Genomic DNA, 14,076 nt, shown 5'->3' with positions numbered 1-14,076 from the left:
CTTCGAGAGCTGTTTACTGGCTCGAGGCTACCCCTTATCCCATGATGCCTAGCGTTAGCTACCCAGATCTCATTTGCCGCTTCAGCTACAAGGTTTATTGTTACTGGCTCAGGCTTGTATAAGTTTTATTGAACTACTTTTTCTGTCAGATTAGGGGTTTTCTGGTAGTTTATTGTTTAAAATAATAGTCGCTAACTAGTTTCTTGTTGTTTAGTGTATTTGTAGCTTTCCCTTAGAATTCATTTTTATTAGAGAGTTCCCCCCCCCCCCCCCCACCGTTTCCCTCTTGTAGGTAGCATCTTAGTTTAAGCTTTTTCTTCTTTCTGATTGTTAGGTAGCCATTTAAGTTAGAGGCTTCCTAGTTTAAAAAAAAAAAAAAAACTATCTTTAACTGTAGTATACTGTGTGTTTTTTGTTTCCTTAGTGTATAGTGTTTGGTATTAGTTTTGCTGTTCAGCCTTTTGGCCAAAACAACTCTGTGTAGTATCTGTCTAGTTGTGGATATATCTAAAGAATCCAAGGTGTCTGGATTCAAGAAGTGTGACTCATGTTGTCAGAAAATGTCTCTGACAGATGGGCACACTTCTTGCGTCTATTGCTTAGGCGCAGTGCACCTGCAGGACTCTTGTTCTGTATGCCATGCATTTAACCCAAGAGTTCTGCAGGAGTGCAAAAATAAGCTTATTTTGAGGGGTCTTCTTAAGCCCCAGGATTCATCTCCTAAACCGACCATATCATCTGCTCCCAGCTTGGAGCCGTCATTGGCCCAAGCCTTGCATACTACTTCGGTTCCGGCTGGAACCGAGGAGACTGCCTCCCCGTCGACTCCAGCAGTACCTTCGGAGCCGTCATGGACCCACAAAAGGCCGAGGTCCCCTTCTCTAGAGTCTATTCATTCGGCTCCTCGGTCTCCCCTGTTGCAGAGTGACCGCAGTCACAGATCCTCCCACTCTTCTCGGTCCTCTAGGCTCTTCGGATCACGACATGGAGAGAGTGGTCAGTAGGTTGTTGAAGTCGCAGGCACTGGCCAAAATGTTGTCCAGCCCTCCTTAACAGGTGTCGGCTCTGTCCGTTTCTATCGATGTTCCTCCTCTGACTCCATTGAGCTCGGAGCCGGAGTTTGTTGAGGTTCGAATTGTGGAACCGTCGGCTCCGATAACGATTTCTCCTTCGGTTCTGTCGTCGGCTCCGATCTCCTTGATTGTGCCGTCCGTCGAGGGATCTGGGTGCCGAGACTCCCTCGTCGGCTCCAAGGGGGTGAGTGGCATCGGACCCTTGTCCGACCCCGTTCTCCCTCTCGAAGCGTCGGCGCAGGTGAGCTCGGCTCCTACATCGGCGTCGGAGCCATCTCCCTTGGTGCGGAGGAGGATTCTGCTTTTTCTCGGAACTGGGGCCTTCTCTGCATCATGGCAGGGACGCCTTCGATGTCATGAGGAGTGTACTGGCCTATGAGTCAGCTGCACTTTCGACCCCACTGGCTCCATCCCCTGTAGTGCCTGCAGCAACCTCTGCCTCTCCTCCAGACCCCAAGCATGGGGAACTGGCACCCCAGAGCACCCCATTGGGTGTTTCCTCTTCTTCCGAGGCCTCCCCTGATCATTCAGAGGAGCCCCCAAGGAAGAGGAAGTGCAAGAGGAAGCACATTGACTCCCCCGAGTCTGTCACTTCGGATACGGATTTGGATGAATCAGAAGGGTCCCCGAGATCCCCCCTCTGAAGATGTTTCCTTTTCGGACATCCTAGAAATGCTTAAGCAGAGGGGGGAACTGGAATGCCCTAGCCCCTACCAAGGGCGAATCTGTATTCCTGGATGCGTTCGGTTCCCGACCTTCCACCTCCTGGGTTTCTCCACTTTTCGATCCACTAATGTCAGTGGTGGCTTGAAGGGCTTGGTCAGCCTCGGATACAGTGGAACCACCCCCGAGGAGACCCAGCAAGTTCATCACTGCACCCCCTGATAAACAGTTCCTTACTAAGGGTGTTCCCGTAGATGCCATGGTGGTAGCATCAGCCACTAAAAAGGAGTTAGCGGAAACTTCTTCCTCTGTCCATCCTCCTAACAAGGAGTCTAGGACCATGGATAGATACGGGAACCGAATGTTTGCTTCAGTGACCTTTTCCATGAGGTCACTGAATTACTTATGCCATTTTACCAGGCTTCAGAGGGATCTCTTGAAAGAGCTCGGAGATACCCTTCAGGATCCATCAGCTGAAGGGGCTCAAGCTAAAGTGGCTTCTCAGCTGTCGACTCTAAATTCTGTAGTCAACTCCTTCATGAGGCTCATTTCTTATTCCACTGATGGTGCGAGTAGAGCCGCAGGTACAGGTGTGGCCCTCAGGAGACACGCATGGATGCGGCTGTGTAATTTTGCGGAACCCTTTAGAGCATCGTTCACCAACACTCCCTTTGACGGTTCCTTTCTTTTTGGACCACAGGTGAAAGACACTCTGACTAGGTATGAACAGGAAGGCAAGACTCTCTCTGCCATGGGAGTCCATTTTTCCACTCCTTCCAGACCATACCCCAAAGGTCAGAAGAGTGGTAAAATGTGGTTTTGGAAATCCCAGGGAGCCTCACCTGACACACGTAGTGATTTTTCCTCCAGGAGCAGAGGAGGAAACAACAACAGATGCCGCCCTTGTGGCAGAGGGGGCCCGCAGAACCAGGGCAGCAGAGAATCCTTCTCTGACAAACCCTTCCAGCATCCCTGAAGGGTTGCCCAGCTGCCTGCCTCTGGAGGGGAAGACTTTCACTGTACCCAAAAGCCTGGCAAAACCTAACGCTAGACAAATGGGTACACTCAATCATATCCGGAGGCTACATAATTCCCTTCTTTCAACCCCCCTTACCGTCAAGCAAATCCCTTCCAGATGTTCCACCCAATCTGAGGGCCCAAGCAATCATAGAAGTTTCAAGACTGCTAGAAAAAATGAGTCGTCCAGGAAGTCCAGGCAGACCAACATGGATCCGGAACTTACTCTTTTTGGTACCAAAAAAGACAGGGGACTGGAGACCAATATTGGATCTCAGCAGACTAAACAAGTCTGTTCAAAGAACAAGGTTTGGGATGGTCACGCTACAGCAGTCCATTCTACCCTTTTTGGGTCAGGACAATTGGATGTGCTCAATAGATCTTCAGGATGGTACTATCACATCAAAATGGACAGGCGCTCCAGGAGGTTTCATCGCTTCCGGCTGGGAGCCAGTCATTACCAGTTCAGCGCTCTGCCCGTTGGTCTCACCACAGCCCCCAGGGTGTTCACCAAATGCATGGCAGTAGTCACGTCTTACCTGAGGCATCGAGGATTCCAGGTGTTTCCACATCTAGACGACTGGCTCCTTACTGCTACTACCAGGCATCAACTCCTTCAAGCCAGGGACTATACATTTACAATTGGTGCCTAGCTAGGTATTATTATAAATTTCGAAAAATCTGCCTTGTTGCCCTGTCAATCTGTTACCTATATAGGAGCAGATATAGATACAAGAAATATGTCAGCAAGGCTACCGCCAGACAGGGTGGCCACAATTCGGCAGCAAGTTCATATCCTCATGCAATGCAAAAGGGTACAAGTCAGGTTGGTCCTTCAAACTCTGGGTTCTATGGCAGCGGCAATTCTTCTGATACCTCTGGCCCGTTTTCACATGAGAATTCTTCAGTGGCTTCTTTTCACACACTGGTCCTTTCAGCAGCTCCCCATTTCTCACATGATCATGATTACAGAAACATGCAAAAGGCACCTTTCCTGGTGGATGGTCTCCCCACTAGTGTCTCAGGGCAGACCATTCATCCAGCCCCCTCCGGTTATCACAGTGACCATGGAGGCCTCACTGATAGGGTGGGGGGGGCAGTATCAGGGCAGGACAGTCCAAGGCACATGGCAGCCTCACGAGTACCATCTGCACATAAATGCCTTGGAGATGAGAGCCGTGCTCCTAGCATTGCAAGTCCTTCAGGACTCTCTCCCTTCTGGGACCATTGCAATTCTAATGGACAACATGTCAGTGGTGTGGTACATCAACAAGCAGGGCGGAACCAGGTCCTACCCCTTTGTTGAGAAGCACTCAGACTCTGGCAGTGGGCTATTTCCTCCCAATGATTTCTGATTGCAACACACATCCCTGGGAAGTCCAACGTTATAGCGGACAGGATCAGCAGAGCTATTCTCATGCCTCACGAGTGGTCTCTGAATCAGGTAGTTGTCGATCTGATCTTCCGCAAATAGGAACATCCTTGCTGCGATCTGTTTGCCACCCCCTTCAACAGCAAATGCAGCAACTACTTCTCCCTTTTACCGCTTCCTGGTCACCCTCCCAGAGACGCTCTAGTCCACGATTGGCCTCAGGGACTTCTTTATGCCTTCCCTCCATTCCCTCTTATAACCAAACTCATACAGAAAGCTATTCCATTGGGTTGCAAAATGATCCTCATTGCCCCCTACTGGCCTCGACAGATATGGTTTCCGTACCTGCACCATTACCTCCTTGAGCAGCCCTGGACTCTGGATCCTATTCCAGACCTGCTCATTCTCACAGCTTGGTTGATCCATTTCCGACCCTAGCCAGGCTTCCCAGCATTTCCCCGGCCATGCATGAGATTGTCTCCTCTCACAAATCCGCTACTAGGAAGACTTATGCTAGCAAATGGAAACGTTTCTCTTGTTGGGCAAAGGCTAGGAACATAGATCCCTTTTCAGCCCCAGTTCACGAAATCTTGGAGTTCCTAACAGAGCTTTTTCATTCTGGGTCCACTTCTGCTACAATCAGGGTTCAACTAGTGGCCATCTCTAACTTTCATGTCGGTTTTTCTAATATAAACATTATGTCTCATAAGCTGTGTAAAGCCTTTCTCAGAGGGACTACTCTCCTTAGGCCCCCAGTGAGAGATCCCCCTCCTCCTTAGGACCTTAATTTGGTACTAACCTCATTGATTATGCCCCCTTTTGAACCGGCAGCATCCTGCTCCATTAAGTTTCTATCTTGGAAAACTCTTTCTGGTAGCTATTACCTCAGCCAGACGTGTCTTGGAACATCAGGCACTAAGTGTTCGTCCTTCGTACTTAGGTTTTCATAAGGACAGGGTTGCTCTGAGAACTAATCCCGCCTTCCTTCCAAAAGTCTGCTCAGAGAATAATCTAAACCAATCTATAGACCTCCCTTTGTTTTTCCCTAACCACACCAACAAGGCAGAATACAAATTACACCTTTTGGATGTTCATAGACAATTGCGTTTTTACCTGCATAGAACAAAGGATATAAGAAAGTCGGACCAACTTTTCCTTTCCTATGCTAAGGGCAAACAGGGTCTTCCAGTTTCCAAAGTGACCCTGTCCAGGTGGTTGTTTCACATTATTACCTTCATCTATCAACTAAGGAGCAAAGAGTTATCTATCAAACTGAAAGGTCATTCTACTAGGGCTTTGGCCACCTCTGTAGCCTTCCAGTCTAGGTTGCCCATGGACTCTATCTATGCCGCTGCTATGTGGGCAAATCCTCATACCTTTATTTTTCATTACAAGTTAGACATGGTCTCCAGGAGTAGAGCTAACTTTGGTTCCACTGTTCTGAAGAGTCTGTTCCAATGAGCTGCCCAGGATCATAGGTGTTAGGGACGCTGTCCCAACAAGCAAGAAACGAAGGCGAGATAGACAACTTAACATAAAAAAGTTATGTACCTACCATAACGTTTCATGTTAGTTGTCTTCATCTCGCCTTCTTTCTTGCGTCCCCCCCTCCTTCCCCTTGTCCTATTGGACCGAGAGGAGTTCAGGTTTCAATGGCTGAGTGTTCTCTGGTTGGTTTCCTGTACTGACTTTGAGATTATGACAGATAGGTTTAACCTTCTGCTTGGAGGGGTTTCATTCTATAGCTATGGCTGGGGTTAGCTATTTCAAACGAGATCTGGGTAGCTAGCGCTAGGCATCATGGGATAAGGGGTAGCCTCGAGCCAGTAAACAGCTCTTGAGCTATAGAAGATGGCCGAGTCAGAGCCGAGGATCGGCTCCGATCCCAACAAGCAAGAAAGAAGGAGAGATGAAGACAACTAACATGGAACGTTATGGTAGGCACATAACTTCTTTTTCTCCACTTCTCCCTTTCAGCAGAAAGGCAGAAGCCAGTCTGCTGAAAGTCATCTGGAGGGTGTGCTGGTAGCCTATAAGTCATCAGGAGGATTCACTGGCAGCCTCTATGTCCACCTCTCTGGATACGTTGGAAGCTTCTCTTCTGAGAGTGGAGTGGCCTGTTATGAGTCCATTGTTGTCACCAAGCATCAGGTGTTTAGGTTGGCTATGTCAGTAGTGTGCTGATAGCTGCACTCCTGTTGGGATACTGTGGAGTGCACCTGGCATGAATGGTAAAATCAAGTGACCAGCTGGCCCCAGCCATTGAACATCAGTGGAACAGCCTGTCCACAAAGTCAGAAATGGAGCTGACTGCTGTCCCAGTGGGCTGTCATCTGGGACAGTCTGGCAGCCTCCCCTGTACCCTGCTCTATCCCCCATCCAAGTGTTCTCCTCTGTAGTATGCCATCCCCATCTCCATTTGTCGACCCCCAGTATTTTTTGTGTCCCTCCACTATTGTCCCTGCCATCCCTATCACTGTCTGCATTTTCATAGGAATCATAAGAAATACAAGGCAAGTGAGTCTTCTGATTATTTATGCCTTACCAGTACTTACACCTAGACAAGACTGTACCTCCTTTTTCAAGGAGGGCTAGGCCAGTCAAGGCAGTGGGTGAATTTGTGAATACCCATTCAATCTTCCAGTTCCTGTTTGAATGAAGATAATGTATCACACTGCTTGTTTTGCAGTAGAAGTTTATTCCTAAGGTGAGGTAGGTGCTGAGTAATGAACGTATCTGTCCACCATGTTCTGTTTATTTGCTAATGAAAATTTATATCCTTGTTTCTGGTATTTGTGGGACTGTTGATTTGTGGAGAAACAAGAGATCCATGTCCACTGAGTTCCTGATGGCACAGAAGGCAAAGCGTATATCTCCCTTTAGAAGTCTGTAAGATACTGAATAAGGGACATAGTTTCCAGTCTTCTGTGGTGGCATTTTAATCCAGTTTCTTGATTAGGAACCTCTGGGGTCTTACTAGTTGTTTGATATGTCTTGTGAGGGAGATCCTGAAATGGGGAATTGTGTTCAATAATTGGTCCATCAATGCTGAATAAAATATGACTGACTTTTTTAGATTTGGATGATATTCTTTTGACAGTTAGCTGCACTAGTAGGAATTTCTGACTGCTGTCTTTATATGATAATGTTTTATGTTGCTTTTGTACATGATATCTTACTCTCTCTGTCCATCCTGCACGTACTCATTACCTTTCTTCATCTACTTTTTCTTATTTTATATATATATATATATATATATATATATATATATATATATATATATATATATATATATATATATATATATATATATATATATACATACGGTTCCCATTCAGAAGCCTGAAACATCATAAGCCTGAAAATCAAAATCCTGAAACCAAAAGCCTGAAAATTCAGAATCCTGAAAACTCAAAATCCTGAAAGCCCAAAATCCTGAAACTCAAAATCCTGAAAACACAAAATAGACATACTGATGTCATTGTGGCTTTGCTATTGTTAGCCCTGTGGTGTTAGGTCATGTGTTGGGGTCAGGTAAGTGTGCGGTTGGTTTTATGTTAGGGTTAGGGCGGTTTAAGTGAGTTAGGGTTAGGGCGCAGGTTAGGCATGTATGCAATAGTTACAAATATTGGGGTTAGGGGTGGTTTAAGTGAGTTAGGGTTAGGGCGCGGGTCAGGTGAGTGTGCGATAGTGACAGACCTTAGGGTTAGGGTTAGGGTCAGGGTCACTTGGTAGATATTAGTGTCTTTACAGTGACATATTAGCATTATTTGTGTTTTCAGGATTTTGAGTTTCAGGATTTTGGTCTTTCAGGATTTTGGGCTTTCAGGATTTTGAGTTTTCAGGATTCTGAATTTTCAGGCTTTTGGTTTCAGGATTTTGATTTTCAGGCTTATGATGTTTCAGGCTTCTGAATGGGAACCATACATACACATGTGTGTGTATATATATATATATATATATATATATATATGTAAAACAAGCAGCTATCCCACACAAAAAATGCCCTTCTCTCCCCATGCCCACCTGGTAGTCCTAGTGGTTACCTTTGAGTTTTCCTGTGCTTGTTATTCCAACTTTTCTATCCTCCTTTCCTCCCAATTTATGTGATAAACATTTTGTTACGATGGCCCTGTTTTGCCTGTCCACAATGCCCAAGTTAGAGATGAGGTTCTTTTTTGCATCTGTAACTAGGCATTGCTTCATAAACACTTCCTTATTTTTCTTGTGACATTGTTCGCATGATGCATAGTAGTGCCAGTAACACACCTTCACGAAATTACTACACATCACTTTTCTCAGAATACTGGCAGTATGCCACCCTTAATATATAGCCAAGCAGCTAAAGGCTGCATTGCAGATTGGAATCCTTGTTGTTTAGATTGTGCCATAAAAGTGAATGTTTCTGAATACCCTGCCCATGTAAGTTTACTTTCTTTTTTTAAATTTCAGTCAGTTTTTATTTGAAAAATTGAAGCTCAGACAAAGACAGTGCATTTACTATGCAAAATTACAAATCAAACAAGCTTTGTAACTGTCACTGCTTTATTTAATAAGGAAGATGTAAAAAAAAAAAAACATTTGCTAAAATCTGGGATGGTAACATGACAGATCACTTGACGTTAAGTGCATGCATTCATTTTGAGGAGCATTGCTTCATATTTTGTACTTTTTCAATATTTATACTTGGATCTTAGTAGAAACACGTAACTTTATATAATTTCACAAACAGGACATCTGATATTTCTGCTATGCAGACCATTTAATTTAAATTTAATTTATTTATTTTTTCATGTTTATTGCCATGAAAGATGTTTTAATTTTGAGATGGTAAATGATGTAGTATGAAATCTGCTTGATGTTGGTGCTGATAATTGTACTATACCTCCTCCTCCCAAATGCAGTCTTCACCCTGATAAATGATTATTTTCTTAAGTGTTTCTCTCTACCTTTCTGATGACTGTCAAGCTCTGCTTCTCCCACTGGTCTCTTCATTCCTTTTTTCTGAAGGAGGTCAGAGCTAGCAGTCACAGCTGTCATGATGCAGGGGTCAAAGGTTTTCTGCTAAGTTTCTGACCCAGCTCCCCCAGCAGCCTTACATATGCACCCTGAAAGTGTTTATGCAGTACTTACCCAGTATGTCATGCATGCTTTTATGCAGTTCCCAGAATCTGTATACAGTACTACATGCTGCTTCATAGACCAGAGTGTATGTTTTGGTCCATGCAGAGCATTGTTTGTAACACCTAGTCTCCACTGAGTGTCAGCAGTGCTCAGACACTACAAGTTCCATTGAGGATGAGTAAGCCAAAGTCAGTTGCCCACTCCCATCTTTCCTGGCCAGTTGCTGCAGCTCCTAGGCCACTAATCAAATTCTGAACATCTGGGCTGTGCTTGGAGTATTGTTTGTCTGTTCCATGAAGTTAGTTACAGATGCATGTTTCTAGTAGTTAATGTACATGATTTTTTACTGCAGTTAGCTTTTTTGACTGGGCCATGCACAATCATATGCCAATAAATCTAAGTAAACATGATCTGAGGTAATTTGAATCCAGATTTGTTTGCCATGTACCTTCTTGATATGCTGTATTGACAGCTTACAGCCAAAATATCATGCTGAATTATACAAAGTGGACATTATTTTTCCTATGGGGACTTTACCTTCTGCACCACTTTTAGTTTCACTGACACCAAGTATCATTTGGACATTGCACATGCTGTAGTTGTGACACTGTTTGATAGCATAATGCACACAGAGCTTCCAAAGAAATGTACTGCTCTAAAGCAGTGAAAGAGCAAGTGTCTTGTTTTCAGGTTTCAAGGATTCTGGGCATTCATTATTATAAAGAAATTGATGCTTTGAAGTGCAGTGGCCTAAATCCTGGATCAACAAGAGACTCGGGACCTGGAATATCTGACCTGAGAGTGACTTACTTAACTTGATGAGAGCAAGGCAACCTGACCTGCTGCATGATTGATACTCAGCAAAGGCATGCATATTAGTGTATGACAGTTGGACCAAGATGTGCATGCAATCCTTCACTGCTGCTTGGATTGTGTCTGCCAAGCTGTGTAGCAATAACTTTCACTAGACTTGAATATGAATGTGCATGAGTCACTGGGCAGCTTTGCATTTGACTGAGAATCTGGCTCTTGTGAAGTACTGTTGGGTTAAACATGAGCATTATCTTGATTGCCTGGATTGTGGCTCTCATGACTGTCTTTCACCTGAAGTGATATGAATGGACCAGTCAGCAGGTAATGAGGTAAAAAATACAAAAGAATAAAAAAAAAAATCTGTGAATAAATTATGTTTCCTTCAGTAGAGTGCTTTTGTTTAAATGTGTTAGTAAAATTCATATATACTTCATCGCTTGAGCCTAAAGGTTTCCATAATGAATGGATGTGAAGCAGATGTTGACCTGTTTGCATTATTTCATTCTTTCTCTTGTATGTTATGAGATTCAAAGCATGAAATGGTTTGGAAGCCTTCATACATAATTGTGATCACTGCAGTCATGTTTTAGCAATATGTGTTGGCAAACATTGTTTTGACCATTTCCAGAGAAAAATAAATAATTTCTGAGTATACCTGTACAAGTATTTGGTGTCCTTTTGGTCATATATAAAAAATAGGTGATAAAAAACTAAAACAGCTCAGAGGCATTAAAGAAACAAATTGAGCAGTTAATGAAAATGTTGAATAATTAAGGGAAAACTGAATTAGTTACATTAAAAAGAAAAAAGAGAAAAAATTGCTTGAAGGGCCTTAATATTGTTCTTTTAGTAACATTTTAAGAAAGTGCTGGCTATTAATTTTCAAACTGGGCACAACACAAGGCTTGATAGTTACCTCTTTCAGATACTTCATTTTATGCAATAGAAGGGAAATTTGTTTAGGTAGTGAATACCTTGGATTGTGAATATATAAAAATAATTAATCCTGTAGAGTTTTCAGAAAAAAGTATTGAGGAATATGTTTAAAAAGTTATTTCCATTGTTAATGACGACTTAGCAGACAGTTACTGTTGAGATACATTTATTGCATTCATGGAAGCCAGCCTGTGATTACCAGGCATTTGTTTTGAAAATGCTTCAAACTGTGCTAGATCAGTGACTGTTCATATTATATGTCTGCATTTGGATAGTAAAGTTTATATTTTAACTGTGTGATACATTCTTGTATTGTTAGGTAAATTGTCACCACAGATCTCTGGACCTTCCACTTCTGATGGTAGTCTTACTCACTGGGCAGCACAAATCCTTGGTACTCCAGATCCATCAGAAAAGGTGGGGCTTACTAACTAGTTACATTTTTTATATTGTGGTGTGTAAAGTGGTCCATTTCAGTCAACACCTACAGAGAATTGACAACTGATACTGCACGGCTAATTGGACAAACAGAGTGCATTGAATCCTTTTTAGTATAGCTTTGTAACTTTTTAACAATTGCATATTAACCTTAGATCCAGTGTTGTCTATTTTCATCCAGTTCAACCTTTGGGTTGTCTGACGTTGGCACCATTTTTTGAAGGTTTTGGATCCAAGGTACTGACTCCTCTCCTACCCATGATTCTCTCTACTCCACTTAGTATCTCAAATCTCGTTTTGCCACCTGATGCGTTCAATTGTGTATCTGAGCGCTCCTCTTCACAAAATACGATTATTATTATTAAGATTATTTTATATTCTTAGATTTTCTAATATCAAAAGATATTTATAAGTACTGACCCTCTCTTTCCAAAAATGGAAGCTTAGTTAGTTTACCAGAACAGTTAGTCATAACATAGTGTTCATTAGCTTTTGTAGTATTTTTGTGTGAGACTTGTATCATTAATAGTTACTAGTTTAGGACAGTAGGTTTAAACCATATTATTATTGCATTTTATTAAAAAAAAGAATGTATGTGTATATATATATATATATATATATATATATATATATATATATATATATATATATATATATATATATATATATATGCATATGCACATATACACACACACACACATACACACACACACAGATGCATATATACATATATTTATATATATATATATATATATATATATATATATATATATATATATATGGTTCCCATTCAGAAGCCTGAAACATCATAAGCCTGAAAATCAAAATCCTGAAACCAAAAGCCTGAAAATTCAGAATCCTGAAAACTCAAAATCCTGAAAGCCCAAAATCCTGAAAGACCAAAATCCTGAAACTCAAAATCCTGAAAACACAAAATAGACATACTGATGTCATTGTGGCTTTGCTATTGTTAGCCCTGTGGTGTTAGGTCATGCGTTGGGGTCAGGTAAGTGTGCGGTTGGTTTTATTTTAGGGTTAGGCGGTTTAAGTGAGTTAGGGTTAGGGCAGGTTAGGCATGTATGCAATAGTGACAAATATTGGGGTTAGGCGGTTTAAGTGAGTTAGGGTTAGGCGCCGATCAGGTGAGTGTGCGATAGTGACGGACCTTAGGGTTAGGGTTAGGGTCAGGGTCAGTTGGTAGATATTAGTGTCTTTATAGTGACATATTAGCATTATTTGTGTTTTCAGGATTTTGAGTTTCAGGATTTTGGGCTTTCAGGATTTTGAGTTTTCAGGATTCTGAATTTTCAGGCTTTTGGTTTCAGGATTTTGATTTTCAGGCTTATGATGTTTCAGGCTTCTGAATGGGAACCATATATATATATATATATATATATATATATACATACATATATATATATATATATATATATATATATATATATATATATTAGTTTCTTTAGTGTTTGAAGTATTGTCTTTACTAGTAACTTGCTTATAGTATGACAGACAAGATCCAAGGGTTTAAAAAGTTTATGGCCTATGGGCATAAGATCCTCCTACAGGATCCACACTCTGTGTGTGTATATGTTTTGGGTGCTGACCATCTGGAGGTAGATTGTGAGGCCAGGTCTATTTTATATATTTGAACGCTTAAATGTTCGAATCACTAAAGATTTAACTTTAGTGATCAAACATTTAAATGTTCGAATATTTTAAAAAATAATAAAGAAAAAAACTAAAGAGTGTACGCTGGGGGGCAAGCCACTCTGCACCCCCCACACCCAACAACCCCTCCCATGTTATTTCTGGAACTGGCCAGCTCTTCAGGCCCACTCTCCATGGATCCAAGCTCTACTGGTATGTCTTTGCCAGAGCTGACAGTTCAAAGAACTTTGACTCCGTCTGCATCCCTGACTATTTCAACTCGGAGACTTTTGGATTGAAACGAGTCTCTGAGCCAAAGAGCCGACAGTGGGGCTCGGGGATATGGGTTGACTTTGAAGCTGTCAGGGCATTGTCTCTCCACAGCTTGGGTCAAATGTTGGTCCTAGAGTTGAGGCCGAGAAGTTTGGTTCTCCTCCTTAGATGGTGGAAGACTTCCTTTGGCATTGATTGCAGCTTCAGCCTTCGAGGCCTTCAGAGGAGGTTTGGCTGGACCAAAGGAAAAGTTGATACCCTTGAGCTTGGCTCCATCCCATCTTCAACGGGACACTGCTTCTCCTTCAACTCACTATCATCGATAGGGACACTTAGTAAGTGGCCTCTGAGCCTACTGGTACAATGAGAGTTCCCAATTCTTTTCAGATCTAATTGTCTACTGATGTACTATGTTCTTCATCTGTAAATATGTTGTAAGTAATTTCTATGTTAAATTGTTAATCGCTATGTAATCCAATGTAACTACTGTCTGTTTATTTTACTGTAGAGCTTTTCTCCCCGGGCCAACGCTGAAAATGGACCCACGTCCAGTTGGACACTCCCGGTCAACAAATTTAAATAAATAAAAATAAATAAATAAATAATCCTTCTGATCATTCCCCAACAGAAGGCCATATAAAATGGATGTACAAACAGAACCACTTGGACTCTTCCACAGAGTAACTCATTAAGTTTTGGATTTGGATGAAGGTGAGGGAT

At 42.4% G+C, this 14,076-nt stretch overlaps 1 protein-coding gene across 2 annotated transcripts in view; it reads left to right on the top strand.

Annotated features, from left to right (window-relative positions):
- Window positions 1-14,076, top strand: part of LOC122807704 (uncharacterized protein HI_0077-like) — a 731,990-nt gene that overhangs the window by 329,158 nt on the left and 388,756 nt on the right. For both annotated transcript variants that reach the window (XM_044078675.1, XM_044078674.1), the window contains exon 5: window positions 11,318-11,415. In XM_044078675.1, coding sequence (XP_043934610.1) covers window positions 11,318-11,415 — 98 coding nt within the window. The remainder of the gene's footprint in view (window positions 1-11,317; window positions 11,416-14,076) is intronic.

This window comes from Protopterus annectens, chromosome 7.part1 (genome assembly GCF_019279795.1).
Source record: "Protopterus annectens isolate FY-2018-M chromosome 7.part1, PAN1.0, whole genome shotgun sequence".
In the NCBI taxonomy this organism is placed as follows: Eukaryota; Metazoa; Chordata; order Ceratodontiformes; family Protopteridae; genus Protopterus; species Protopterus annectens.
The sequence above is the reverse complement of the archived record's forward strand: the minus strand, read 5'-3'. Positions and strand labels throughout refer to the sequence as shown.